At 43.2% G+C, this 27,968-nt stretch overlaps 1 protein-coding gene across 1 annotated transcript; it reads right to left on the bottom strand.

Moving 5' to 3' along the window:
• On the bottom strand, positions 1-27,854 carry CD8A (CD8 subunit alpha). Its single transcript, XM_063459824.1, has 6 exons — positions 27,749-27,854; positions 25,389-25,754; positions 22,241-22,336; positions 14,182-14,304; positions 2,126-2,159; positions 1-67 (listed from the first exon to the last, which is right to left on the bottom strand). The coding sequence occupies exons 1-6, from the start codon at positions 27,804-27,806 to the stop codon at positions 16-18; spliced, it is 729 nt and encodes a 242-aa protein (XP_063315894.1). The 5' UTR covers positions 27,807-27,854; the 3' UTR covers positions 1-15.
• Positions 27,855-27,968: the final 114 nt, after the last annotated feature.

The raw sequence follows: 27,968 nt of genomic DNA, 5'->3' as shown, positions 1-27,968 counted from the left end.
TTTACAAACGTGTTGTTACACAACTCTCCCGGGAAGTCTGCCTTTTCCATTCTTCTCATTCAAAGGCCTAATAAAACGTGGAAAAGACAAATGGACAAAATGTTACTGATGTGAAATTCCTTAGTACAGAATGTTGCAATTCAATGTTGAGATCATAATGATGTTGCATAGATTGCAAGCTCTGCAGGACAGAACCTATAATACGTCCATATCATTTATACCATTTATCATTCAAGTCGGTTACTTTGCCTCTCGTATTCAAACATCAGTAAGGCACTGGAGACAGTTAATGTGGTTTGATAAATAAAGATATATATAATGTTGTTTTCTAGATTCTAATTTACAAACTTGCATGAGCAGACTCTAGAGCAGGCATAGGCAACCTTCGGCACTCCAGATGATTTGGACTATACCTCCCATGATGGTTTGCCAGCATTATGGGGGATGTAGTCCACAACATCTGGAGTGCCGAAGGTTGCCTATCCCTGCTCTAGAGCGTGTCAATGCAGGCAATCTGGAACCTGACTCCTATATCTGGACTGTTTGCAAATTTTTGTGACAATAAACGGACTCTTTTTAAACTTTTCTTCTCTTTTTTCTGCATCCAACCAAAACCCTCGATTTGATGAACTTTAGAAATAATTCTATACTGTTATAAAAAACTTTCAAATGATTTATCTACAGAAGTCACTATTAAAGTCTTCGGGGATTATCATAGAAAAATAATTAGGAGATTTTTCTAGGAGTATTGAATCACTTGGAAAGCTTATTAAATCGGGTCCAAAATAAGGTAATTTGCAGTCAGGATTTGTTTATTTTGGCTGCATTCATCATTATTAAACACTTTCTAAATGGACATATCAAGTAACCAAATTGTGATAATGAATCTGAGATCTGCATTTTCAAAAAAACTATACCCAAAATAAATTTAAACTTATCTTTTTTGTATAATGCCAAGTGCATGCTTTTTGGGAAGGGTTGGGCAATTAAAAGGTCTATTTGACTTGGGCTATATAACTCATATCCTACTCACGCTTGAGAGTAATGAGAGGGACTGGCAGCCATGTGCCTTTCCATTCTTTATTAATAACACAAACCTAAGTACACTAATTGTATGTCTAAATCACTGTACATTTGATAGGGTATGCATGGTAGGGTAGCAATGTGGTTTAGTGGTCACTGGCCAGTCTGGGTATTCAGAACCCTCCAGCCCAGTGATTGGAGGGACCATTGTGCTTTGCTAGAAATGCAGGAGAAGTCTTTTTTTTTGTCATGAGTTAAGCCTTCCGCTTCACTGTGGTTGAGGCTTGCATCCATGAATTACTGAGGTTAATTCCCAAAATAGACTTTGATGTGTTTCACTGTAGATTAAATATTATCAAATCGACCATCTCAGCCAAGTTAACCCTAACACTACACCGAAAGCCCCAATAGATGTGAACCATTAATTCTCAGAGATGTCACACAGATTACATTATTGTTGTTTGTGGTTTTAGACTTGTACGCTGCAAAAACATTTGGTTTGTCTAAAAAAATTTTGTTTTGCTCGGACAAACTGAGTTTTGACCATGTCACGTTTCGGTATCGACAAACTTGCCTAAGCTATTCAAACAAACCAAAATAGCTTCAAAATATACCTATTAGTGTAGTGCATTTTCACCACATTTTCATGTCTTGATTAGATATGGGATACGGCCCAAAAAATTGGGCAGACTTCTTGTCCACCATGGGAAGCTAAACTGCTTATTGGACCCTACAAAAAAATCAGCTTCTTCTCCATCCCCTTCATTTTTTCTGCACCTATCATTCAAGAAACAAAAGGCTCATCCATTGCCCATTTAATTTGTTTTAAGATGGTTTGGTGTGTCAAAGCTGCGGAATTCTTGTGAATCAACGATAGCCTAAAACTCAGACAAATTAGTGATTTGTTTGAAACTTAATGCACAAATCTATGTAGTTTTACATTTATAACTTTAAAAGTAAATGCTGTCTGCTAGTAACCTCATTATTTGCATTTAGTGTCTCAGTGTGGTATGGTTCTTTCACCAGCGTTGATTGGAGGCACCTACTAAGATAACAAACCTTCTATTGATCGACGGTTATCTGATATTCTTTAAATACTTACACATGCTTACATCGGCAGTGTCTTCTCCTTGTTCCTGAAACAGAATTGAATGATGTCATCAAGGAAGGAAATGTAAATGAGCAGACCGTCTTGAAAATATTTATTTAAGCATTCAAGAAGTAGATTTTGGCTAATGGTGTATATTATTTTAAATGATGAATACATTCAGCAACACCAAGTGTGAATGTGCTTGTGATGCACAATATCAATGCCTAACATGGTCCCGGGATATATTATGTGAGAGATGCAGAGCTTAAGCCTGCACTATGTTTGGTCAGATAAGCTGTGTTAATGCTTATGGCCACCCCCCAGAGTAAGGGTAAATATGTAGATGCTCTAAAAAGGGATGTTTACTGGATCAACCCTGGGGCAGCCTCCACTCAGTACTGAAGGCCAGTCTACTCTGCACCATCCTGCTGGGAACGCAGGATTAGCTGCACAACTTTCCACTTGGAAAAAAAGTTCAATTTCTGGGGACATGGAGATATGACTTCATAGGAATCAAGCATTGATCTGCACCCCTTCTCTCTCCCCCCCCCCCCCCAGCTGCCAGACATGCTCACATAGGAAACATGTCATTTTTAAATACCTTTTATGGGTGAATTTTTGGGTGGGGACAGGAGTAGGATATATGGGGCTAAAGGACAGATGTGGGGTGCATGGTAGAAGAACTGAAGTGGGATGGATGGAGCTGACTTACAGAAGTAGGTGTATGGGCAGAGAGAGTCAGAAGAGGGGTGTATTAGCATAGAGACACAAGAGGGGAGAAGAAGGGGTTATTAGCACAGAGACACAAGGGAGGGGAAGGATGGGGTAGGGGCAGAACGACACAACTGTGAAGAAGGCTGTTTGGTGTGTTTTCCTAACTTTATCATATCCATTATTCTAAAAGGGTTCTTCACTAAAGTGTGAATTCACTTGGAGCATTTGTTGTTGAAGGATGGTTGCAAGTAAATGTTGAGGCAACCTGTTTTTTTTTCTCTGATTAATTGAAAAAATAATGAGTTGATTAATTGATTATGAAAATAATCATTAGTTGCAACTCTAGAGACATAACAGACTGTGGATGTTTGACAGGTTCATGCACATTCATGGCCCATATAAAGGAAATACTTATCTCCTCTATGTGGACCCTGGAGGCACATGGTCATTTTGGAGGTCTGTCTGACAGTGGGACATTTCTGCAGCCTGCGTAACTTCATATTTCCCTCCGCTCTGGCTCCCATCAGTTGGTAAGTGAGATACCATGTAAACAGCTGATCAGAGCAGCCTTTGAGCACGCAATTAAATTGGATTAGCCAGGACATCTCAAGAGGGAGGGGGCGTTTACCCACCCTTAGTCTACGATGTAGATAGGCATGAGCGCAGTAAGCAATTAATTAGTTCAATTCCATGGGCATTCTACTGGCCAAACTACATACGTGGCAACTTGTGTACAGACACCCAGTAAAACTCACTTCTTCAGAGAAAAATATCAATTAAACTGTTAATAGCCTTCCCTCCCTACTCTATTAACTATTAACTAACTATTCTACCAACCTACTTTTCTACCCTACCATTACTTTTTGTGTCACTATACCCTACTCCCTCTAGCATGTAAGCTCATTGAGCAGGGCCCTCAATCCCTCTGTTCCTGTGTGTCCAACTCATCTGGTTACGAATACTTGTCTGTTAGTCCACCCATTACACAATTTGTTGGCGCTTTATAAAAAATAATAACATTTAAACAGGGACTATGATCATAATATAATGCTGCAGGTGTTTGTGGGCCACATATTCTGAATGTTGATGATAAAATAGCAAAAGCCACACAATTCTAGTGCACAAACAATGGCGCATCGTAGCACTGCAGGTGTTGGTGAATCCCATTGTAACGTAATCCAGAAACACAATTCACACATAGCCTCTCAGCCCCTAGCCATGTCTCCAGTCATGCCATTTGAGGACATGTGACAATGTATGTGTATAGGAGCACATGTATGTTTAATGTGCATATGTGATCATGTGTAATGTGATTGTGTGTGTGTATGTGACTGTATATGCATGTGCATCCTGTGTGAATGGGTATAAGTATGTTTGCAAATACATATCTTGCAACTTTGGGAGGTATGGATTCAGGACACAAGAAGCGCTCTCTGCATGGTCCTAGTGCCAGTAGGATAGAGGGTCTAATGATGCACTTGAGCTTTCCTGTCCAAACTAAATCGTAACTGCAGGACATGATCCTAAAATAGGGACTGGCCCGTCGAAATTGGGACAGTTGGGAGGCCCATCAAATATGTGTGTGTGTGTAATCTTTAAATGACTAGTGACTGGATGATTTTTAACCTGGATAGCTGTGTGACTTTGGGCCTGTGACTAGGGATATATGGCCAAGTGTGTAAATGTGACTGGTTGGATTAGTATAAAGTACTGAAAGAAGATGTGTAAGATATGTTACAGGACTGGTGGGTGGAATAGGTGGGTGACAGGACTGGGAGGGGAGGTGCAATGTGTGTCACTAGATGAATTATAAGAGTAAATGGCAGCTGGTGGGTCTGTTATAGAGGGAGCTGGTTGTAGATACATGAGAGCAGGTAGATGCATTTAACCTGCACTTGGTATGTGGCTGGGCTGGGTTTATGTGACTGGTTTTGAGTACGTGATAGGTTGTGAGTGGGAGTACATGACTGGTAGCTGTGAGTCGTATGCACCCACCTACCCTATCTCATACCAGTCTATAGTCATATACACTCAACCACTATCCCCCTATCACATGTTCACGAACAGTCAAACATAACATCTCTTACACACCCATGTCAAAAACCCACCTTCAAATGTACTAGAAACTGTACTGTAGACCCTGTGACTGTGCGCTATGTACGTGTATGTGCTAGGAAACCTCTTTGCCATGCGTGTAGAGAGACGGTAAAGAAAGGAATATGTGGAACCTCGCACACACAAACTGCTTGAGGTCACTGATTCATGTCCGGCATCCAATCACAGGTGGACTGCCAGGTAGTAATTGCCAAAGTTGGAGGACCCAAGTGGACTGCACCCTGCCAACTCCCTGTAAATCCAACTGGAAATTTGTTGAGGAAAAATGTTGCAAGATGTCTTTCAACTCAAACAAGCTCAACAAGGTGGTTTTAATGCCTTTGCAAACACCCATACAGTCACACAATAACCCTCACCAAAGGCTAGTTTTGAGACTGGAACAAAGAACCTTTATGTGGGATTGCCATTTTAAAGGGACACTATAGGCACCCACACTACTTCAACTCATTGAAGTTGTCTGGGTGTATAGTCCCTGGGTCCCTTAACCCAGCAAAGATAATCATTGCAGTTTTTAACAAACTGCAATAATTACCTTTGAGTTTCAACTCCACATGTAGTGGTCGCCTAACTGACGATGGACGTCCTCACCCTACGCATGAGGTTATCCAGTGTCATGTAAAACCCCATAGTAAGCAATATACATGCTTTCCTATAGGGTAAATAGTGATGCCAGCGGCGACATTGGCGCTGGATTAAGGTAAATGACAGAAGGGGTTTTTAACCCACCCTACACCAAAAGAGATGGGGGATAAGGAACACTATAGGGAGCTATAGTGAAACGAAAGCAACTTTGATACCAAGTTAGGGAGCTATCTACTCAGCACAAAATCTCCCTAATTTGGTACCCTTATGTGGGATTGCAATATTTAAGGATATTAAAATATTAAATTAGAGTGCTCTTTAGCAAAAAGCTCCCTTATTGGGTATCGTAAAAGATGGCTTTCTCAGGTAAGGACATCAAATTGGGGAATAGCTACGAAACACCTGAGAGATCAAAATTAAGAGAAAAAATACATTTTTTTTGATTTGGTGTGCCTGTCTGTGTGGGCTTTAGCGGTCTGTGTCTGTCTGTCCCTGTTTGTGCCTAACTGTGTGTACTGGTCTGTTTTCTGTCCCTGTTTGTGCCTGTGTTTTCCTATCTTTGCCCGTATGCTTATATTTGTGTTTCTGTCTGTGCCTGTGTTTCACTGTCCATCTGTGTATATGTGCATGTCTGTGTATGCTTCTTTAACTAACTGTGTGTGTGTTAAAGCCATGTTAAGGTGTAGATTTGGGATGATGGGCTTATGGTGGAGCCTTAGGAAGGTTGTCATTAAACTATTTTTGATCCCTGAGTGTTTTAGCAATGCCCCTGTTCCAGGGCCAGCACAACCATAAGATGGCACAGGAGGCCACCTTTCGGTGCACTGTCTGGATGGCACAATGTCCAGGTTACGAAAAGGAGTGGAGCGCACAGTGCTCGCCAGTCACATCAGGGTGGCAGAGCAGAGAGCAGTAGGTGGTCTTCTGTATCCACTATCCTTTTTGACAGGAAGTGCTCACTGAGAGCAATGAATAGCTTCCTGTCAGACCGGGTAAAGGATACAGAAAATTCTTTACAGTGGTCCACATGCTACAAGGAGGAAAGTAAGCAGGCACATAAGGGGAGAGTTGGAAAGAGACCACTAAGGGGGGGGGGTGGGAGAGTGGTGGTGGTGGGGGGGAGAAAGACACACAAAGGGGCTGTGGGGGGGGGGGGGGGGGAAGAAGGATACACATAGTGGGGCAGGGAGAAGAAAGACAATCAGAGAGTCTGGAGGGATAAAGAGACACACATAAGGACTTGGGGGAGAAAGAGACACAGAGAGGGACAGGGAAAGTGGAAAAATACACACAGATGACCTGGGGAATAGACACACAAAGGGTTTGGGGATGAGGAAAAGAGACACAGAAAGGAGCTAGGGGGAAGAGACACAGAGATGGGTTAGGGAAGGGAAAAAAATACAAAGGGGCTGAGGGGAGAAAGAAATACTCAGAAAGGAGCTGGGAGGACTTAAAGACACACAAAGGGGCCGTGGTGGAGTAAGTGGCACACAAAAGGGTTAATAATAAAAGTAAGAAACACGCAAATGGGGGTTAAGAAACACACAAGGGAAAATTGAGATAAGATACACTAAAGGGGGTGTAATATACACTAAAAGTATAATATTCAAAAGAAGGGATAAGAAACAAAAAAGGAGACAAAAGATTCAAAAGAGGGGTTAAGAGACACACAGGTGAAGATGTTCTTGTACTTTCGTAGAAAATTGGCTGAAGGATAGAGTACATCAAGTTGTCATTAATGGTACATTTTCAGGCTGGACAAAAGTGGTAAGTGGTGTCCCTCAGGGTTCTGTTTGGGACTGCTTCTATTTAACATATTTATAAATTACCTTGCAATAGGCATTGAAAGCCATGTTTCAGTATTTGCAGACAGTGGCGGCTCTAGACTTTGTGAGGCCTTAGGCGAAACTCAAACTTGAGGCCCCCACTAACACCTAAAGTTAAAAATAGGGGTTGCATTGTGTGTATAAGGAGCTGTTGTTGTATTTAAGGACGAGCTTGCAGCGCTGGATACAGAGAGCTAGTCTCTGTATTCATCGTTCAGAGGCTTGCAGTGTAGCGGCTCCCTGTGCCGCCGCATTATGATCTCTCTGACTGTAGTTATGGCATAATATGCAAACTAACTTAATTTGCAATAAACAAATTTAATTAGCAATTATGCCAATCGTTTATACATGACTGAGGGGTATGGTTACATAGCCTTGCAGTCGTGTATACATAAGTGCCGGAATATGTATATATGAGTGTATCTGGCATTGTCTACCTATGTGTGACAGGGTTTGGGGTGAGTGTTGCACAGTTGGAGTACAGGATTGTAAGGGTTTATGTAATAGGGTGAGTGTGGCAGGGTGAAGGGGGTGAGTGGGACAGACTGATAGAGGATGAGTGACAGGGTCGGGGGGTGAGTGTGACAGTGCAAGAGAAGGTGAGTCTGACAGGGTTGATGGGGGGGTTAATGCAATAGGGTAGGTGTGGCAAAGCAAGGAGTATTGTATGGTTGCAGTGGGTGAGAGTGACAGGATTAGGAGGGGTTATGTAAGTTTGGCTGGGTGTAGGGGGCGGCAGTGTGTGGGGTCTGAACTGTTTGGGAATGGTTATAGTGTATGTGAAGGGGATGTCATGTGTGTGTGGTAATGATAGGGTCCGGTTGGGGAATGACAAGGTGTGCGGTGGAAAGTTGTGACAGTGCGTGTGTGTGGGAAGGCTGTGATTGGGTGGGTGTGGGGTGACAGGGTAGAGGAGCTGTGAGAGGGAAGGAGACTTTGACAGGACAAGGGGTAGTGGGGGGGCTGGAGCAGGGGGTGGTGGGGCAGGTGGTGGTAGGGGGGCTGTGACAAGGTAGTGAGGTGGTAGGAGGACAGTAGGAGGGCAGAGGGTGGCTGGGGCAGAGGGTGGTAGGGTTCCCCTGGGGCCGGGGGGTTATGACAAAGCACGGGGTGGTAGGACGGCAGTGACAGGGTACGGGGTGGTAGGGTGGCTGTGACAGGGGGTTGCAGGAGGGCAGTGACAGGGTACGGGGTGGTAGGGAGCAGAAGGTGGTAGGGTGGCTGTGACAGGGCAGGGGATGGTAGGGGGCATAGGATGGTAGGAGGGCAGAGGGTGGTAGGAGTACAGTGACAGGGTAGTGGGGTGGTAGGAGGGCAGAGGGTGGCTGGGGCAGAGGGTGGTAGGAGGACAGTGACAGGGTAGTGGGGAGGTAGGAGGGCAGAGGGTGGCTTGGGCAGGGGGTGGTAGGAGGGCAGTGACAGGGTACAGGTAGTAGGGAGCAGAGGTTGGTATGGTGGCTGTGACAGGGCAGGGGATGGTAGGGGGCATAGGATAGTAGGATGGCAGAGGGTGGTAGGGTGGCTGGGGCAGGGGGTGGTAAGAGGGCAGAGGGTGGCTGGGCCAGGGGTTGGTAGGAGGACAGAGGGTGGCTGGGATGGTAGGGGGGCTATGACAGGGCAGGGGGTGCTAGGAGGACAGTGACAGGGTAGTAGGAGGGCAGAGGGTGGCTGGGGCAGTGGTGGTAGGGTGGCTGGGGCAGTGGGGTGGCTGGGGCAGTGGTGGTGGGGTGGCTGGGGCAGTGGGTGGCTGGGGTGGCTGGGGCAGTGGGTGGCTGGGGCAGAGGGTGGCTGGGGCAGAGGGTGGTGGGGGGGCAAGAGGGCAGAGGGTGGCTGGGGCGGTAGGTGGGACTATGACAGGGCAGGGGGTGGTAGGAGGACAGTGACAGGGTAGTGGTGGGGTGGCTGGGGCAGAGGGTGGTGGGGTGGCTGGGGCAGAGGGTGGTGGGGTGGCTGGGGCAGAGGGTGGTGGGGTGGCTGGGGCAGAGGGTGGTGGGGTGGCTGGGGCAGAGGGTGGCGGGGTGGCTGGGGCAGTGGTGGTGGGGTGGCTGGGGCAGAGGGTGGCTGGGACAGTGGTGGTGGGGTGGCAGTGGTGGTGGGCTGGCTGGGGCAGAGGGTGGCTGGGGCAGTGGTGGTGGGGTGGCTGGGGCAGTGGTGATGGGGTGGCTGGGGCAGAGGGTGGCTGGGGCAGTGGTGGTGGGGTGGCTGGGGCAGTGGGTGGCTGGGGCAGTGGTGGTGGGGTGGCAGTGGTGGTGGGCTTGCTGGGGAAGAGGGTGGCTGGGGCAATGGTGGTGGGGTGGCTGGGGCAGTGGTGGTGGGGTGGCTGGGGCAGTGGTGGTGTGGGGGCTGGGACAGAGGGTGGTAGGAGGGCAGGGTGGGGAGCGGAGGCATACCTTAGGATCCCTGGTGGTCCAGTGGGCGGCCAGGCTGTTTCCCTGGTGGTCCGGTGGGCTCCCTTTACGGTCTGCAGCTCCGCCGGGTGCAGAGCTGCAGACCACGTGGTAAGTTTAGTCTCGCGATCTCAGCCAGTCAGAGCGTTGCCGTGGTAACCCGCGGCAACGCTCTGATTGGCTGAGATCACGAGAGCCACTCAGTCTGCAGCTCTGCGCTCGGCGGAGCTGCAGACAGGCTGGCTCTCCCGGGCAGGCATAGGAGGGGCCTCGCACCCGGCGGCATTAAGGGCAAGCCGCCGGGCACCCTCCTGTGTCGGGTCCTCGGTCTCTGACCGAGGACCCGACCTGTCACACTGCCCTAAGGCGATTTAGGCGGCCGCGAGGCCCCCATAAGCGCGAGGCCTTAGGCGGCCGCCTAAATCGCCTAATTAGAGAGCCGCCTCTGTTTGCAGATGATACAAAACTTTGTAAAGTAATAAAATGTGAGCAGGATTTTGCTTTGCTGCAGAGGGATTTAGATAGATTGGGGGGCTGGGCACTAAAATGGCAGATTAAATGTAATCTGCAGTTGCTAAGGCCAGTAAGGTTTTGTCATGTATAAATAGGGGCATACATTCTCAGGATGAAAATATAATTTTGCCTCTTTATAAATCGCTGGCAAGACCACACCTTGAATATGCTGTGCAATTTTGGGCGCCTGTTCTAAAGAAGGATATCATGGCACTAGAAAAAGTGCAGAGACGAGCTACAAAATTGATAAAAGGAATTAAGCATTTTAGTTACGGAGAAAGGTTAAAAAATGTAAATCTCTTTAGTTTGGAAAAATGGCGCCTCAGAGGGGATACAATAACATTATGCAAATATATTGGGGACCAGTACAAACCATTATCTGGAAATCTATTCATAAACAGGGCTATACATAGGACACGAGGTCACACATTTAGGCTGGAAGAAAGGAGATTTCATCTAAGGCAAAGAAAAGTTTTTTTTACAGTAAGAGCAATAAGGATATGGAATTCTCTGCCTGAAGATGTGATTTTTCAGAGTCCATACAGCTGTTGGATAAATACTTGCAAAAACACAACATTCAGGGATATAATTTCTAATTAGTGGGGCAATAGCTGCTTGATCGAAGGAGATATCTGACTGCTATTTTGGGGTCAAGAAGGATTTGTTTCCTAGTTTGCTGCAAAATTAGAAGCGCTTCAGACTGGGTTTTTTGCCTTCTTTTGGATCAACAGCAAAAACATGTGAGGAAGGCTGAACTTGATGGATGCAAGTCTCTTTTCAGCTATATAACTATGTAACTATATAATATCCTACACGGGGTTGCCATGATTATGGGGAATCAAGTGAGGGACTTATTTACTAAGCAACTGAAAGAGCAAATTTAAAATAAAAAAATAGACTTTTCATTTTTTCTTTCTCTCAATGTTTTTAGTAGACGGCTCACCTAACCTTATGATATAAAATTAGGATGCTGTTTAGTACATGGGTCCTAATTTGGTACCCTGATGTGGGCTTGCCACCAAAATAAAATAAATCCCCAAAATTTGCCCAAATTTTTCTTTTGCACATGGATGGTATTATTTTACCATAATACACTGCTCGCCATTATGTTGTGTGTGTGTGTATATAGGCGCATAGAGCAAAAAGATAGCATATTGTTAAAGGACCACTATAGGCACTCAGACCACTTCAGCTTAATGAAGTGGTCTGGGTGCCTGGTCCAGCTAGGGTTAACCCATTTTTTTTATAAACATAGCAGTTTCAGAGAAACTGCTATGTTTATAAATGGGTTAATCCAGCCCTCAAATCCTCTAGTGGCTGTCTCACTGACAGCCGCTAGAGGCGCTTGCGTGATTCTCACTGTGAAAATCACAGTGAGAGCACGCAAGCGTCCATAGGAGACCGGCTGAATGCGCGCGCAGCTCTTGCCGCGCATGCGCATTCAGCCGAATGGGAGGAGAGGAGGAGGATCGGAGAAGGAGAGCTCCCCGCCCGGCGCTTGAGAAAGGTAAGTTTTAACCCCTTTCCTCTCCCCAGAGCCCGGCGGGAGGGGGTCCCTGAGGGTGGGGGCACCCTCAGGGCACTATAGTGCCAGGAAAATGAGTATGTTTTCCTGGCACTATAGTGGTCTTTTAAGTCGAAGTATGGCATATATGGGGGGTTAGAATATACCTTTGTATTGGGCAGAGATTCTGTAGAAGTTGACCCTCAAACTTATTCTTGTACTGGAACTTACAAAGTTCATCAGTAGTGCAGGCGACAGTGGGTAGGATGGGGGGAGGAAAGGGGGGTAGGAGGTGCCGGGGGCAGGAAATCCTCAGTGTGTTTTTTGCATTGTATACTAGTAAGATTTATGGGAGTGTTTAAAAATAACTTAACATTATTTGTTTTCACAAATACTGTACGTGACTAAAATGGTATTTGTGTTTGTAGGCTAATGTGTCATAACCCAGAAAACGATAAAACCCTGTATACGTTTTACTACCTAAGAATAAACTGTATGATTTTAAAATGATATTCATGATATTCCTGAATATTAACCTACACACAATCCCACTGCTTTGTCAAAAATGTATGTACTGGGGGCGGGGCCGGGCGGCCATGCTAGCAGGCTGCAAGTCACGCTGGCTCCGAGGGAACTCGACTAATAATGGGTAAAAACCCAACACATTCTGCTTGAAAACCACTGGAGGAGCGTGTTACCTGGCCCTGGAGTGTCCTGGTGCAGCTGGAGCACCTGAAATCGGGTGGACCGGGTCCTGGTGAGATGCTCCAGGGCTGGAAAAACTAAGGCCTACCCGGGAGGGGAGTGGGGCGGACGGCCGCTGCCTCGCTTCCCACACCAGCAACTACTGAGAATCAGGGGTCCCCGGCCCCGTTTACCCCCCCTCTGGGCCAGCGGGGGTTATCCCGGCCCCCACCGGGCAGGCAATATCTTGGCAGCCACACTGAGAGGCTCACCGCCGACAGCTACTACGCGGCCCATACAAAATGGCCGCTGCACCCAACCTATAACCCGCTGGAGAAAGCGCGGTGAGCGAGAGCTCCCACAACACACAGCCAGAGCTAAGACCACCCAGGGCTTATTGCTGTAACCGCGACGGGACAACGGGGACCCGCGGTCCTGCTGACTACTCACACAGCAAGCAAACCTACTCGACGGCAGCAGACTCAGCGTCTACCTTGCATGGGCACGCCTCACAAGAGCTCCTTATATCCAAGACCGCAGACCAACATTGGGGCATCATGCCCGCATTTATTTACCGGCTGGGTTACAAGACCGCGGAGGCTCAGGGACACTTTGACCTGCAGTGGGTCCCAGGGTCGCAGTGGACTCAGTGGAGCCCTAAGAGAACTATCCTTGTGCCAGAATATTGGATGCTGATCGACACCATGCCTGATCACAACGGCTATCCCAACTGGCTACCTTAACAACTGAAGCTCTGGCGGTGGCTACCACCAAACGGACATAACAGCTCCTAATACCACAATTGAGGCGGCAACACACGATGGGCCTAACGGATGACAACCCAGCATGCCACAACCTGCCTGGCGGCACAATATTTACTCACTTGAGTATTCACCTTAGGATAAGCTGTTTTCTATAAGCATATGTTTAAACATTTGTACTATACCCACTCGCCTAATTAATCTCTTAAATAACTACTTGTATTAACTAGTTAACCTTGATATATACTTAAAAATGTGCGTTAATCCTATTTACAATCTACAATCTGACTCGAGTACTTAAGCCTGAAAAAACATAATGCATATTTTCTATACTTATGTTTATATTAATCTATTGACTTCCTGTTACTTATAAAAAAAAAAAAAAAATGTGCTGTACTAACTGCCAAGACTTAAAATGTTATATATACTGCCTGTAAATGCTGTCTTGGCGATGTATGTTTGTCACCACGCATCGCACAAGAAAAATAAAGAATTAAAAAAAAAAAAAAATGTATGTACTAGCATTCATTCCAAGTTTTAGTTAAAGGAACACTCCAAACGCAGCAGCCCCTCTCTCTTATTATGCAAAAGTGTCGATTTCAAAGCTCATAAATTGCACCCTCCCTGCTGTCAATCAGACAGCCAGTGGTGCTCATTCAATTATACTTTGATAAATGAACTATAGAACACTCCAGCATTATTAGAAAAAAAATGTATTTATTAAAACGCTGGAGTGTTCCTTTAATTTATTCATCAAAAAACACTGAGCGTTAATGGGATTAAATGTGAATTTCATCAGAGTAAAGCAGAACAGTAATCTAATTAATTGAATGCATATTTTATTAACAATATTTTGTACTTCTGAACTTGTAACATTTAATATACAAAATTGACCGTTATGAATTTATAAATGACCTAATAGTGTCGTTGAATATTGCATAAAATGCAGAGCCAGGTAAAGAATTAAATTTTCGTCTCTTACGTTTACAGAGCAATATAGAAGTAATTAGGAGAGCGATAAGAAGAAGTCCGCACAATCCTGCGAGAGGAGCCCAGATTAACAATTCACAGAAAGGTTCTTTGGAAGCATCTTTCTTTGAAGCATCTAGAACCAGAGAAATAGTTAGCAAGATGGATTTTCCAACGGAGTTATTCACAAAATCTAGAACTGTGGGTGATTGACAACAGGATTACAACTAAACGTAGAGTATATTCTACTCCCAGAGAGCTATACAAGAGACATTTGTATGGGGACACTAGCGGTAGCAAGCAGTCAGTGGAAGAATGCAGAGGATGAAGAGATAGTGATGTAGAGTTAAAGATGTAGCGTTAATGGAGATGAAGGTGCTGAGTCAGAAATATATAGCCTTCTAGAACCAGAAGGTGACAATATTTATGGCTGAACTAGCCCTGAAGTATAACCTCCAGAGGTTGTGCTGATATATTAAACAAATAGAGAAGGCTTGTCTTTTAATGTTGGATTTTCTCCATTAGTAGAAATATAATTCTGAGTTAGAGGATAGGGAGGATATATACAGCGCAGACGAGGAAGTATCTTTTCACGCAGGAAGGGCTCTAAAACACAACTATATGAGTTTATTTCCGTACCTCCCAACTGGCCCTAGAAGAAGGGACAGTCCCTATTTTGGACCCAAATCCCTCTGTCACTCTGTCACCAGAAGCTCTATACTGTTGGTGTGTCTGAGATTATGACGGAGCTCTATAGCAATAATACTCTCAGTAATGTGTCTTTAAACCACAATAAATGTGTTCAGAAATCAGTCTGTGTAAGATACATTGATTTTGTTCTAAATTACATTTTACTTCCATAATTAGTTATTAGTAAATTACATAAAATTTCTCAGAACAGCCCTGCCCCTGGCCATACCCCCACTTATAACCCTAACATTAATGCGTCCCTCTTTGTACATTTGGAATGCTGAGAGGTAGGTATTTCTACTGTCACAGAATGCTTCCAGTCAGTGGCGTACACATGACCCATGGGGCCCCGGTGCGAAAATTGATCCGTGGGCCCCCCCCCCTCGCGCTTACTCTGCGCGGGCCGGGGCAGCAACACATGGCGGCGGGCACCTGGTCGCAGGGGTTGCGACCGCGGTATGTACGCCACTGCATGCAGATGCACACACACTTAAAGGACCACTACAGACACCCAGATCACATCAGCTCAATTAAGTGGTCTGGGTGTCAGGTCCCTCTAGTTTTAACCCTGCAGCTGAAAGCATAGCAGTTTCAGAGAAACTGTTATGTTTCACTGAGGGTTAATCCAGCCTCTAGTGGCTGTCTCACTGTCAGCCGCTAGAGGCGCTTCCGCCATTTTAAGACACTGAACGTCCATAGGAAAGCATTGAGTAATGCTTTCCTATGGGCGGTTTGAATGCGTGCGCGGCTCTTGCCGTGCATGCGCATTCGGAGCTGAGAGGCGGAGGGATCCCCAGCGCCATGGGAGTCCGGCGCTGGAGAAAGGTAAGTGCTGAAGACACACACACACACACTCTCACGAACAAATGCATACACACTAGCTAACAGACACACACATTTACTGACAAAGACACACTCAGCGGCAGACATACATACACACTCACTTACAAAACATACACTCTCACTGACAAACACACACTCATTAACAGACATCAAACAGACTCACTAACACACACACAAACACACTCAGTAACAGACACACACAGCAACACACTCACTGACACTCATTAGCACACACTCTAACACAAACACTCACACTAACACACACACACACACTAACGCTCACACACACACTAACACACACACACTAACACTTACTCACTCACACACACACTAACACACACACACTAACACTCACACGCACTAACACACACTCACACACTAACACTCACACACACACACTAACACTCACACACACTAACACACACACACACTAACACACACACACACTAACACTCACTCACTCACACACACACACTAACACTCACTCACACACACACTAACACACACACACACTAACATTCACACGCACTAACACTAACACACACTAACACACACTCACACACACTTACACATGTTTTTTTTATTTATTTAATCCCCCCCAGCCTCCTTACCTTTGGAGTGCTGAGGGGATTCCCTGGGGTCCAGTGGTGCTGCTGGGCTCCTGGGGGGGCCGGTCACCCGACGGGCTGGCTGGTCCTGCGGGCGCGCGAGGGAGCACTCTCCCCTGAGTGCTTCCTCTTCAGCTCCCTCGCGCGCCGCGTACTGATACCGGCGCCGGAAGATGACGTCATCTTCCGGCTCCGGTATCAGTGCGGTGCGCGAGGGAGCTGAAGAGGAAGCACTCAGGGGAGAGTGCTCCCTCGCGCACCAGCCGGCCGCCCGCCGGGTGTAAGCAGGGCCAGCCTCGGGGGGCCCGGAGGTGGCCGGCTCCTGGGCCCCCCAGGAGAAGAGGCTGGCGGAGAGCGTACATACCGGGTCGCAGGGGCGGCCGGGCCCCCTGGTGGGCCGGGCCCGGTCGCAGCCGCGACCCCTGCGACCCTGGTATGTACGCCACTGCTTCCAGTGATACTGAATTTGTTGATAATGCGTAAATATTAATGTAAATAATCAAGTTTAATCTCCTCAAGTGTTGCTCAGCCGTGTTGAAATGGTTTTTAGACACACGTTTCATTTCTGGTTGCTGCTTGTAGATTGCAGTAAATATTTACTGTACTTTGACATAGTCATGGCAGGTTTTTTTTTATTTCCTCACAGAAAATAATTCAGTTAAGGTTTTAAGTGCCCTGTTTTCTTGTTGAGCAGGAAATTCGGGGTAGAAACTACAGTGTAATTTTGTGTCGCTTTGCCCTATATTTTGCAACTGACTTATTATGTTATTGTAGGGGCTGAAGGTGTCAAGCAGGTGCAAAACGTGAGCAAAACACTTTTTCTTTTTTTGATAATGTATTTTCTGTAAAGGAAAATCAACGGCATTAAATGTCAACTGTTATAACAATAACAAAAAATTCCACTTGAATTAGAGATACCAACTCACATTCACATTTTTTTGTAAATCATGTTGTAAATTCTTTGAAGTAGTTATATATCAAAACATATATTTAATAAAACAAAACAAAAAAAAAACAAAAAACAAAAAAAAGGATGGGAATGCAAAACTTTATTTAAAAACATTTAAGATCACAAGAAAAATGGGAAAATGTTTATTTCTACAAAAAAAAAAAAAAGATCAGAAAGGATTGGGAATTAGCAACACAAATAAAGAAATGATAGATAAAGAGTAACTGTGGTAAATAAAATACTGTTGGATGGGCAATGGAAGCCAGTAAAATCCTACACTCGACACAAACCCTGCATATTAAAGGATGAAGTAGAGAATCATAATTTGGTGGGTCCATGTGATATAAGGGGGGCATCAAACTAAAAGGAAGCATGCCATTTGTGCTAGACCAATTTTGTGATACATTTAACAAATCATTTTTTAATTCACCCAAGAAATATGAGCTTCCATCCTTGAACACACACAGCCATGGCAAAGGATAGGCCTTGCAAAGAATGTCCCAATCTATTTCATACACAGGTTGGTATGATTTGGACAAAAAAGAGGAAGTGAAACCTACATGGGCAGTGTTATGGCTGCAGCCATTTGCTATTTATTTATTTTATTTATTTTTAGAAATTTTTGCCATAACTAAAGTGTGCAGGGAGGCAGTGACTGAGACCTCGTTGCATTGTACGATTCAATACATTAAAAAAAAAACAAAAAAAAAAACTATTATTACACTGCAAATTCAAAATTAAATATTGGGCATCATCTACAAATCTCAAGCCAGACAAAATGTCCACAACGGGCGCACCAATTGTAAGAAAAGCCATGTTTCCACATTTCTCCCTCAATTTCCAATTTGACATGAGTACTTAGCAAATGTAGTGCTGTTTTAATTAAAAAAAGTTTCAGTCAAATACGAGTTGCAGTTCACAGGACCAATGACATTAACATTGCCATGTGCTGTACAGCTTCAAATGATAGGACTTGTCTGCATGAGGCTGGTCTATGAGTTGAAGTCTTCCTGCTAGACTATTAACAAAGTATTAAAAATGCTGTGGTGATATCAAAACATGATAAAACTCACCACGTAATAATGCAAATAATTTTTTTTATCTAGCCCGATCTTTGGAAAAATCTAGTAAGCACAGTGTGAATACCAGAACAACAATGAGCTCTAACCCAAAAATAACTGGCCTCTGTAAAAAAAATGTTTTCTTCGTAATGTCCAGAGCATTTATAAACAGACAGTAGGAGGTGAATGCTATATATATGGGAAATCTGAATTATGAGCCACTTTCAACGCAGTGTCAATTGATGCAACTCATTATATTTTATAGGTATCAACACCCTCATACAAGCAGCGTTCACATAACAACGAAAAAGTGCATATAGTGCAATATTGTCAAATATTGTCGAAAATGTATAAATATAAACTGGTGCTCAAGGGTTCCTTTAAAAAAAAATGCAGATTTGCAATTGAAGTAATACCCCACATTCATATTTAAGGATATTAAATCAGCGGCAGATAGCTCCATTATTTAAAATACTTCAATATGGCAGTGCGACATAAAGGTACAAAATTAGCGAGTTATCTCCTAAACAGCTGAAAGGTCAAAATTAGGGTTACTATTTTTAAGCATACCAAATGAGGGAGCTATCTAGATTGGTATCCCTTGCAATAATGGGAATAATTGCATCCGAAGTTCATTTCAGTTTCACATTTTTTCCAAGTTATGTTTTGTTCCAAATCGATAATTTCCTAATTTCAGACTAATTGGAATACCAAAATGAACAGAACCAGAGGCGTAAATAGAAACCACGGGGCCACCTTGTGAAAATTGCCCTGAGGCCCCCCCATAAGACTACCCCCCGCCATCCCCCCATACGTCTACCTGCCGCGAACCCCCATACGTCCACACCCCTCCCATACATTCCCCCCACATATGCAGACAAACAGATACACTTGCAGACATATACACACACATACACATAGACTCCATCTTAGCAAGGAATCTAGAGCCTCACCATCTTAGCAAGCAGTCTAGAGCCCTACAATCTTAGCAAGGAGTCTAGAGCTCCACCATTTTAGCAAGGCGTCTAGAGTCCCACCATCTTAGCAAGGAATCTAGAGCCCCACCATCTTAGCAAGGCGTCTAGAGTCCCACCATCTTAGCAAGGAGTCTAGAGCCCCACTATCTTAGCAAGGATTCTAGAGCTCCATCATCTTAGCAAGGAGTCTAGAGCCCCACCATCTTAGCAAGGAGTCTGGTGTCCCACCATCTTAACAAGGAATCTAGAGCTCCACCATCTTAGCAAGAAGTCTAGTGTCCCACCATCTTAGCAAGGAATCTAGAGCTCCACCATCTTAGCAAGAAATCTAGAGTCCCGGGCGGAGCCTAGCTTCCAAGCTGAACAGACGTGCAGAAAACAAGCTCCTGACCAAAACTGCCATTTGGGCACAAAAAAAAACAAATCTCGAGCACGTCTTCGCTCTGGAGGAAATCAAGCATAGAGGGGACACCCGGGGGAACATTTTAACACCCGAATCAAGTTTGTCACTAACCGGGAACCCTGAAACCCTGCCGAGGCCTACCTGGGAACGAAACGGGGAGAGGCGGCCGCTCTCCTCGCTAGAGCATAGGCCTACAAACTGCTCTCACCTCCCGACTCCTACCCCCCCCCCCTCTGGACCGGCGGGGGTCATCCCGGTCTAAACAGGGCGACTGGACCACAAGCTACTAAACTAGAGCCAAGAGGCCAGACCGGGAAAACCTGGTGAACCGCGCGGCACCTCAAGATGGTCGCCGCGACGCAATTCCAGTGCATCCCTGCAAGCCAGACAGACCAGAGCTGGAAGGAGGCCTTTGAGGCTCGCTTCGACGCTATTTGCCAAGCCTTCTGGGACCGCATTGCACAGCGTGAATCCCTGACTACACCGTCCGAGATGGAACCCACCCGCCAGGTAGCAGCGGACTCCTGTCCATTTTCTGGGCTGGGAGCCCAACTGGAGAAACCTCCAGGCCGCAGTCCAACTACCCGCGGGGCAGACCATGAGTCGGAAACCCCGGGGACCCACGATCCAACCTCACGTCGAAGGTGGATCCATGGACAGAGGGCGCCAGCTCCCAAAACAGCCCGGAGCCGTATGGACGGGGACCCGTTCCGCTACACACAGCATCTATACTACGAGCAGGGCAACCCACACTCCCGCATACCGGAGAAAGGCATCGATATGGCCGACCGGGAACCAGATCTTCCACGGTGGCATGCAAAGGGCATTGGCTGAGGACGGCTAATTATACACTTAATGGCCCATCTACTAAAGCCTAACACCGGTCTGGACTCTGACAAACCCAATGTGGACACTGTTAACCTATTAATAAGCGGCATTTTCCCTAGTCCACTGCATAACCCTGCATTAGCATGTATACCTGTATTACACCTAACCAACGCTGTAGCTTCAAGCAGATAAGCAAACTATTTTACATTTTAAGCGGTGCTGACGCTTTCTAGCATAACCAACTGTTATTAGTTTGTCCCACCATCTTAGCAAGGAATCTAGAGCCCCACCATCTTAGCAAGGAGTCTAGAGCCCCACCATCTTAGCAAGGAATCTAGAGCCCCACCATCTTAGCAAGGAGTCTGGAGCTCCACCATCTTAGCAAGGAGTCTGGAGCTCCACCATCTTAGCAAGGAGTCTAGAGCTTCACGATCTTAGCAAGGAGTCTAGAGCCGCACTATCTTAGCAAGGATTCTAGAGCCCCATCATCTTAGCAAGGATTCTAGAGCCCCACCATCTTAGCAAGGAATCTAGAGCCCCACTATCTTAGCAAGGATTATAGAGCCCCATCATCTTAGCAAGGAGTCTAGAGCTCCACAATCTTAGCAAGGAGTCTAGAGCCCCACCATCTTAGCAAGGAATCTAGAGCCCCACCATCTTAGCAAGGAGTCTAGAGCCCCACCATCTTAGCAAGGAATCTAGAGCCCCAGCATCTTAGCAAGAAGTGTTGAGCCCCACCATCTTAGCAAGGAGTCTAGAGTCCCACCATCTTAGCAAGGTGCTAGAGTCCCACCATCTTAGCAAGGTGCTAGAGTCCCACCATCTTAGCAAGGTGCTAGAGTCCCACCATCTTAGTAAGGTGTCTAGAGCCCCACCAACTTAGCAAGGTGTCTAGTGCCCCACCATCTTAGCAAGGATTCTAGAGCACCACCATCTTAGCAAGGATTCTAGAGCCCCGCCATCTTAATGTAAGGAAAGGGGTGGTAAACCTGAAGTGTTCCCACACTTATTGTTTTAGAACCAGACTCCATTTTACACAATGCTACACCATACTGAAAAGCACAATTTTGTGTTTTGGAATTTCATTAAAGATACAGAGCTGGGAACATCTCTGATATGAGTGAGCTCAGAAAAGAGTTACAACGGGGGAAGGATTTGTTGGCTATAAAAAAGCGTATGGAATAACTCTGTGAACTATCAGGGTACACCTACTTCACAATATAGAGAGCAGTGCTGGCAAAGTATTGCACGCCAGGTAAATATAATATCTATGTTCCCATGGTACACATATGAATTTGATATAGGGTGACCATATTTCCTATATTACTATGACATACTTGCTAATATAAGAGGGCCGGGTGTGGCCCTGTGAGGACACATACATACAGGATAACTGTCATTCCCACATACATGTACACCTGGTCTACAGGCTCCCAGCAGGTGACCCACCAGGGTAGTAATGCCCTTAAAATGGCAGGTGCAGCTGTGAGCGGATTTAAACATGCACATGAAGCATTAAATGGGCACCTTTCTGTGATAGCCCGAGGAAAGGACATTAAAGGGAAAAAAACACGAGAAGGTTTATTCAGGGGACAAAACAATATCGACAGTTTAAGTGAATTTGGGAGTGTTGGCACGTGGGCTACAGTTATAATAATAATCACATTTTCCTTGTGCCTTTGATTAACTATACATATAATTTTTTATACTTACTCGTTTCGCAATTGCATGGATCTTTAGGTGTCGGACCCTGTTTATTTGGAGCTTGAGCTGTTACACGTGCCTTGGTTGTTGGTTTTGGAGTCGTAACTTGAAAATAAAGCAAAAACAAACAAACAACATTTTATTTTACGCTCTTGATTTTACATTCCCAGAAATGTAACCAGCTGAGCTGTGACCACATATTATAGAAAGTATTCAAGACAAAGTGACTAGCGATGGGCGCAATGATTCACAGTTGGGGATCCTACACATGATGGTCAATGCGAATGTGATTACACGTATACATGGATTTGGGACAATATGAAAGGTTTGGAAAATGTGATTATTTGAGGGAATTATAGCATATAGGAGAAAAGTTTGGAATATATAGGAGTATGGGTCACTTCAGTAGACCTGTTACCTACATTAGGAGCACAGAATATTGCAATATGCTGGATATCCAAAAACTGTAACTTTAAAATATGTCTTCTCATCTTTAACTGTATTATTCAGTAAATGTTGGAGTCTTTCCGACTTTCCCTGCCCATACATGAGATTCAGCAAAGCTATTAGTATATTGTCATTGGAAATTACATTTTTATGACATACTGGTGCAAACATAAATTTGTGCGGAATAAGGTGTGTGTTTGATATATACTTTCTAATGCAATACATTTTTTTTTTTTTGCATTATAGATTTGTGAAAATGCGCTAAAGATTGAAAAGGTTCCCAGTCCATTAAGTTCAGCCTCTCATACATCTCCAAGAGATGATATAAGAAAAATCTACTTTGAAATTAATTTCCAATATATGGTACAACTCCTGATGTTTAAATACAGTAGTCACATTTCTCCCTGATCAACAAAGTGTAATTAACAACACCTTTCATGACTCTGTGAATTCTGTTTTGTTTAAAAATTAGGTCCAAGTTTTTTTTATCGTCAACTTGTTGTAAAATAACCTGTTTGGCAGTCTATGCTATACTAACCCTTTTCTGATTTAGATATAATCCCCTTCAGTTGAATTTCTATAAATGGCCTCTAATAAATTCTCACCATCATCTAGGTAATTTAAGTCACCCATGATTTTATAAAACCCTACAATTATGCATTCTACTCTGGGAATATTTTAATATGAATGCTATATCAGGTGTCTTTATTTTATAATTTTTTTTTCTTTTTTTTTTACTTTGTCTTAATAAAAAGAAATATCTACAATAGAATCTCTCTAGATCTTAACGCATTTGCTCCATTACAACATACTTTTTTCAATTCACAGGCTTTTTTAAATCTAATTTATTTATATATATCACATCTGCTTGTTGTAATTTGAACTTGAAGAAACCACAAAAAAAACAACACAAAACAAAACAAAATAAAAACATGACTTACACCAAGTTTCCGTTATACTAATATTTAGATGGAAAAAACAGGACATATGCATGTATACATTTACAATTACATGACAAATACATAACAAATGGACAGAGACATTAAACAGTACACCAAGAGGTCGCTGCTATTGAACAGCACGTTAATAGACATTGGTTATATTATACCCACAGATAGCACCTATTGAATAACACATGGGTGCACAATAACACGTAGATAGGCTCATTATACAGTAAACACATAGTCAGCACCTGTTAAATAACATATAGGTAGAAATCTTATACAGTAAACCTGTATGTAGCACCTAGCAAATATTTTATTTATCATTATCATCCAGGTATTTATGTAATGGCTGTTTGTCTCGTCTGTATGTTCCAGTTATTTTGTTAATGTTTAAGGGACATTTGTTGTCCATGTGTCTGTGATACAGGTTTTGTTCTCATGTTTATGCTATAAATAAATTTTCAATATTGCTACGGTACTAGACATTTATAAAGAATGTTAACGTGTTGTTTACATTAATAGAACACGCACTGAGAGTTTACGGACTACAAGATAACGTATAATAATAATAATGTATAAGATGCTTGCAATTTGTTTGCACAAGCTGTGTGTGAAGATGTTTAGAATTAGGCGCTGTCCGTGTGATTATTGTACACAATGTGTATCCACATGTTACTAGTAGGGTGTTGTTTATATGTTTTGTTTATTGTATACACTGTGTACCCATATGTTTATTACTTGGAAGCTCTCGATATATTGTAGAACATTACATGTTCTATTCACACATTCACATTGCAAACAATGTTTATCTCTGGTTTATTATACTAAACTATAAAATATTTCTCCACCTGTTATCAGGCAGGTGCCATTGAAATGTTTATTTCATATCAATCTACATGATTTTAGTGAGATGTCTGGTATATATATATATATGTTCATTCATTGTATTCAATGTCTAGGCTTTTTTGATTACTTACAATCTGTGTGTTTATTGAATAACATGTCAGCCTGTTTATCATATGAAATGTCTATCAATGGAAGGTTAATTGTATAACATGTCCATTCATGCGTTATTAGATAAAATCTCTCCGTACGTTTGTCATGTACGATGTATGTCAATTTAATAAAACATTGTTTATGCCTATGAGTTTATTGTGTAATAACCAGTCTATCCATTTGTTATTAAATAGATGTCCTGTGTGGGTTTGAAGTGTACACAATCCCTCCATGTTATATGAGACAGGTGACGTCTCTGTTATATTTTGTGTTATTTGATTGGTGCTACATGTGGGTTTATTATAGACAGTGGCAATTAATGTATTACAATGAAGGTCTTGTCTATGTGTTTATATCATACGTCATTCTACGTGTTATTAGATAGGTTCTGTTTGTATGTTTATTATATGTTTCGTGAGTTGTTATTAGTAATGAGCTGTCTACGGGATTTAAACACAACAGAGCATAAAAACTCCACTGAAAATTTTATCCAGATCTATCCAAATACACCCATATATATATGAACACGCATTAACGGGGTCATTCACTAACGTAACAATTGTAAAGAATTCAAAGTGAATTTTCAATTTAAGACCGAAGTAGCTGAACTGGAATCATAGCTAACTTGGATAATTTTTCCAGTTAGACTATATTGGCCTTCAAATTAAAATTCACCTTGAATTCAGCGATGTGCTGGTGATACAGGTGGGTCATGTTTTCATCATACAGGCCTAGTCAATGTTGTGCATTTCATGAAGACCATGCTGTACCTGTAGGATAGTAGATGGAGACCCCAGGGCTGATATACAGGACTGATTTACTATTAACCAGACAATAATAGATCCCTTGGTCCTTCTCTCCGAATGGATTGATTTCCAAGCTGTAGCTAGTCCCCCCTTTAGTTGACTTGAAACTCTCTTTGTTTGGTAAATTGCTGTGTGTTAATCTGTTGGCCATGTTGGATTGATACAGTATTGACTCTGGAGATGATGCGCCTTTCCTCTGTCTGAACCAGAACACCCCAAGATCCCTTAAATCAGACCCAATAGGTTGGCATTCCAACTTCACTGGCCCATTGCTCCCAGACTGGAGATTCCCGGAGTTCTTAGTGAGCTTTAACTGCTGTGAATCTGAAACTAGAGGACAGAGGTAACAAATGACAGTTAATGAACCTTCACATTCCATTTACGCATCACAAATAATAAAAAGCCTTAAAGTACCTAACACCCTTCCAAATGGATGTAATACTAAAGGTTGTAAACTATATAGTAGATATGACTTTTTTCAGTACTAAGCTTACTCCTCTCCGTCAATGATAGCTGTAAATGTATTATTATTATTTTATTATTTTATTATTTACAATGGGTGGACTAACAGACATGTAATTGTAACCAGACAAATGGACGTGCAGAAACTGAGGTCCTGAGGGCCCTGCTCAATGAGCTTACATGCTAGAGGGAGTGAGGTATAGTGACACAAATGGTATAAGTAGGGGTAATAAAGCAGGTTGCTAGAAAAGTATTCACTGAGAACTTAGTAGGTTATTTTTTACAGTTGCAGGAGAGGAGTCATGGGGGGGAGGGGGGAAGGAATGAAAACCCGCTAAAAGTTTAATTGATAAGCTTTCCTGAAGAAGTGTGTATTCAAAGATTTTTTGAAGGAGTGGAGACTGGGTGAAAGTCTAACGGAGCCCTGGAGAAGTCTTGGAGGCGAGCATTAGATGTGGGAGCACGGACAGAGGAGAGACGTAGGTCTATCACACACAGGAGGTTATAAAATGCTAATATTATATGCAATCTCACGTCTGAAGCTTAGTCAATCAAATGTGAGTTAGACATTCAATTTTAGTTTTAAACCTTTTTTTATTGTCCTGATTCAGCAAAGCATACCAAGTAAAATAATCACATACATTATGTTATTAATAACAAATGCCAGGTTATGAGTTTCACATTTTAATTTGAAAACCACATAAAGAAAAACATGAATAATTAAACAAAACATTGCAAACGAAGTATACTCTTTCATATTTTTTTATGTTGTTTATCAAAGGCAACAAGCTTGAGGTGTCCTGTATTTAAACATTTATTCTATGGAGTAAATTCCATAGCGCTTTACAATATTAACCAGTGTGTCTCAAGTCTCCTCGAAGTTTACCATGAACACATTAACTTCAGAACGGTGTTTGGGAGCAGTCCTAAAATTATGCTTTTTTTTTTGTGGGTTTTAAAAATATAAATAAGCATTAAAATGAGAATTTTTATTTGGCAATTCATTAAAACTAATAAGTCAGTTTGTCTACAACTACTTCTGTATCTAGAAAGGCTGCAGGTATAATTGACATTCATATGGTGCTGCAGTGCTGAAGGTAAAATGAAAAAATTAGATGTGCTTTGCCAATCTTCTTATTAAAGTGTGCCTTGGTCCAGTAAAGACTGGGAACTACTGGGAAAGATGGCCGGATGCCTTTTACCTGGACCAGTATCATCGATTCATTGTCACCCCATCCTAATTAGTTAGTATCAGAAAAAATAACTGATGGCATATATGTAAGCTTAATTTGAAAGTCTATACTTCCTCTAATGCATTTGCAGTATCAAAAATGCATTTAGTAAAGGACTATTTTGTTTTAATTCTATATCTAGATAAAAATCTAACTCTCCTGTTGATTTCTAGGGCAAATTGTTCTTTATTTAGCTGTCATAAGCTGGTCTCAGACTCCAACCACAGAACTCTGCTGGCAAACAAAAATATGTATTCTATAGAAAATTATACAAAATAGCTGTGACCGCTGTATGTCATCACAACGCAATAGAAACGCAACAGCCCTCACATATGGAGATTTCCAGAAAACACACTGAAATGAATAAAAATAAATACTCTTTACTATTGTCTATCTTTATACTATCTTTACTATTGTACTAAAAAACAATAAATGTTTGTTTAACGGCTCGTTTAATAAAGATGAGAGCATAACAATGCAGCACATCCGGTAGAGTGGTTGAAATTTCAATTTGCATTTAATTAATTCTAATTATTAAATTATATTCTGCCACATTGTGGCAGTAAAGCAGAAGTTTAATGAAAGTGTACGAAGTTAGTCTGTGCTCGCCATCGGTGATTAGTTACTTACATGAAATGAGCTTTAGGAAAAGTGCTAGAGAAACGATACTTCTCATTGTGTCTCTCATCAGGGCTTGGCCAGTGTTCCTCTCTCAGTTCAGCAGCTGCTAAAAAACTCTGAGGCTTACAGCAGCCCTAGTGTTAAATAAGGATATGATGTCACATCTGATACAATGACTATACTCCGTGTTGAACTAAATTTTTATAGTGCATTGTAGTAAATAAAAACT

Source organism: Pelobates fuscus, chromosome 6, assembly GCF_036172605.1.
Source record: "Pelobates fuscus isolate aPelFus1 chromosome 6, aPelFus1.pri, whole genome shotgun sequence".
Lineage (NCBI taxonomy): Eukaryota > Metazoa > Chordata > Amphibia > Anura > Pelobatidae > Pelobates > Pelobates fuscus.
Note: the sequence above shows the minus strand (reverse complement) of the source record. Positions and strands in the feature narration are given on the sequence as shown.

Excerpts from the sequence above, each read along its gene's own strand:
- CD8A (XM_063459824.1), bottom strand. The coding sequence starts at position 27,806 with ATGAGAGACACAATGAGAAGTATCGTTTCTCTAGCACTTTTCCTAAAG. Across the intron at positions 22,337-25,388 it reads CTCCATCTACTATCCTACAG|TTACGACTCCAAAACCAACA; the intron begins GTACAGCATGGT and ends TTTATTTTCAAG. Across the intron at positions 14,305-22,240 it reads TCCATGCAATTGCGAAACGA|ATGCTTCAAAGAAAGATGCT; the intron begins GTAAGTATAAAA and ends CTCTGGTTCTAG.